Below are 2085 nucleotides of genomic sequence, written 5' to 3'. Positions count from 1 at the left end.
TAGCCCCCACCCCCCTCCCCCTCACGATTGCAAGTTCCACCGGTCTCTTTGGTACGCCTGAGTTTGTTTTCCCCCGGAGTATATTTATACCTTTTTTTTTCTCGGGCTGCTTTTCAATTTTCGATGCCGGCATGCCATGCGGCATGCCGGCCGCCGGGCTGGGCCCCTCTCCACAAAGAGAGTTTTAACAAGGCAAACTCCAAGGCAGATGATGCAAACATGGGAAGTGAATGATTTTTATTTCCTGCCGGGTCCCAATAACGATTGCTTCTACGCGGAGAGCAGACTATAATGAGGAGCATGTCGCAGTCTCTTGCGTCCCCGCCGAGCCGAGGTGCGGCAGGAGGACGGGCTAGATTTGTGTGGAAATACAATTCAGCAATTAATTTAGCCCCCCCCCCCCCCGCCCCATCCATCCTCACCCCACACAATTCCGCTCCTGGTGAGGCGCGTTGATTTTAAAACAGGCCCTTTTGTTTCTCTTTGCAGGAATTTCGGGCGACGTCAAAATCGATTCCAATGGAGACAGAATCGCCGACTACTCGCTGCTCGACATGGACCCCGAGACGGGCGAGTTCAAGGTGTGTTGTAGTTCGGCCCGTCTAATTGCCTCGCTCGCGATATCATTATCTAAAACAAACGGTTCCCAGTTTGCGCCCTTGTCCTTTTGCTGCTTTTGCGAGCCCTTCTTTTTTGGGAAAGTTTTGGGGCGGGGCCTCGGCAAATGACGCGCAGGTAAAATTATCTCTCCTCCACTCCGTAATTTGAACATTGTTCCCCGTCAGCAAGGGGGGAGGCATGGGGGTCTCGCTACGCCGGGGCGCTCAAGGGACGGTTAATTGATACATTCAGGGAGTCAACACGGCCCAGAGAGGCGGGGCGCGAAGGGGCGCTCTGCTCGCCCGGCCGCGCTGCGCCACGGCTGCGGCTAACCTTCCACCCCTCTTGTGTGTGCACACGTGCACTTTGCCTCTCGCTAAAAATCCCTCTTTCTCTCGCGCGGCGCCCTTTTACTCTTCCTGCTGCTCTGCCTTTTCTTGCCTACTCAGGTTTGCTTGGAGGTGATCTCCTCATAGAAATAAGACGTCAGTCTCCTTGTCTTATATTTTTCCCCCCTCCTGTTATGGGGGCCCCTCCGGGGCGCGGTATGGGCGTTGCCGTGTTGTCTACGCGGCCCGTCCGCGCGGCTCCCTTCCCCTCTCACCACCTTTTCATTGTTTGTCACACTCACGCCCCTTGAATCTCCCTCGCTTCCGCTATATCCCCCCCCCCCTTTTCTGTTTGTGGGTCGCCACATGATGTGCCGGGGCGGGGCGGACGGCTCCAAAGGGACCAGGGCCCCACCGCTCCCTGCGCAGTGACACTCTTCAGCGGGAAGAGCAGGAGCCGTCTGCTTTTTTACATTTTTTTTGAGCCGACTATAAATAATAAAGACTCTTAGAGCCTCCGGGGGGTTCCCGCAAACGACCTAAAGCCCCGAGTCAGAGGACAGTTAGTCGTCACGTACAACAAACTGCACGCAATTCTATTTTTTTTTTATTTTGTGGGGACCGCACAGATTGTAGCCAACTACATCGGCGGCAAGCACCGGCTGGAGTACGTCCCTGACCGGCAGATCCACTGGTCGGGCGGCCGCACCGAGCCCCCCGCCGACACGCCCCTGTGCGGCTTCGACGGCAGCCTCTGCCCAGACAACGGTAAGTCCAGCGACGTGTGACAGGACAGGAGGAGGACGCCGTCGTGGAGGACGTGCCACCCCTGTTCGAGGCCCCCGATGACCGCTTCCCCATTGTTTTGCAGCCCTGCCCGGGTACGCCATCCTCAGCATGGTGCTGAGCTCCGTGGTCGTCGTGCTGGCCGTCGCGTCCTTCTTCATATACAGGTACGTCGACCGGCTGAGCATCGAATGACGGACGGGTGCGCCGCCCCGAAGGCCCGGACGGCCCCCGCCAACCTCTGGGCCGAGCGGGGAGGCCGCCCAAGCACCGTAGCCTTTGGCTCGTTACAGCACCTTTCCGTTTTCAAATCTTGTACAGCTAGTCCAAAATTGACCCATCCCCCCCCCCTTCTCTCTCTCTTCCTCCC

The 2085-nt window shown here is 57.6% G+C and overlaps 1 protein-coding gene across 1 annotated transcript; it reads left to right on the top strand.

The window, feature by feature from the left end:
• Positions 1-452: 452 nt before the first annotated feature.
• LOC113216709 (atrial natriuretic peptide receptor 1-like) lies at positions 453-2035 on the top strand. Its single transcript, XM_026436510.2, has 3 exons — positions 453-581; positions 1559-1697; positions 1801-2035. Exons 1-3 carry the CDS (start codon positions 555-557, stop codon positions 1908-1910), a joined length of 276 nt encoding a protein of 91 aa, XP_026292295.2. The 5' UTR covers positions 453-554; the 3' UTR covers positions 1911-2035.
• Positions 2036-2085: the final 50 nt, after the last annotated feature.

Source organism: Frankliniella occidentalis, unplaced genomic scaffold (genome assembly GCF_000697945.3).
Source record: "Frankliniella occidentalis isolate FOCC.00 unplaced genomic scaffold, Focc_3.1 Scaffold82, whole genome shotgun sequence".
Classification (NCBI taxonomy): domain Eukaryota; kingdom Metazoa; phylum Arthropoda; class Insecta; order Thysanoptera; family Thripidae; genus Frankliniella; species Frankliniella occidentalis.
The sequence above is the reverse complement of the archived record's forward strand: the minus strand, read 5'-3'. Positions and strand labels throughout refer to the sequence as shown.

Bases quoted from the DNA above. Each gene is read 5' to 3' on its own strand.
- LOC113216709 (XM_026436510.2), top strand. From the start codon at position 555: ATGGACCCCGAGACGGGCGAGTTCAAG. The intron at 582-1,558 runs GTGTGTTGTAGT...GGGACCGCACAG, and splicing joins CCGAGACGGGCGAGTTCAAG to ATTGTAGCCAACTACATCGG. The intron at 1,698-1,800 runs GTAAGTCCAGCG...ATTGTTTTGCAG, and splicing joins CAGCCTCTGCCCAGACAACG to CCCTGCCCGGGTACGCCATC.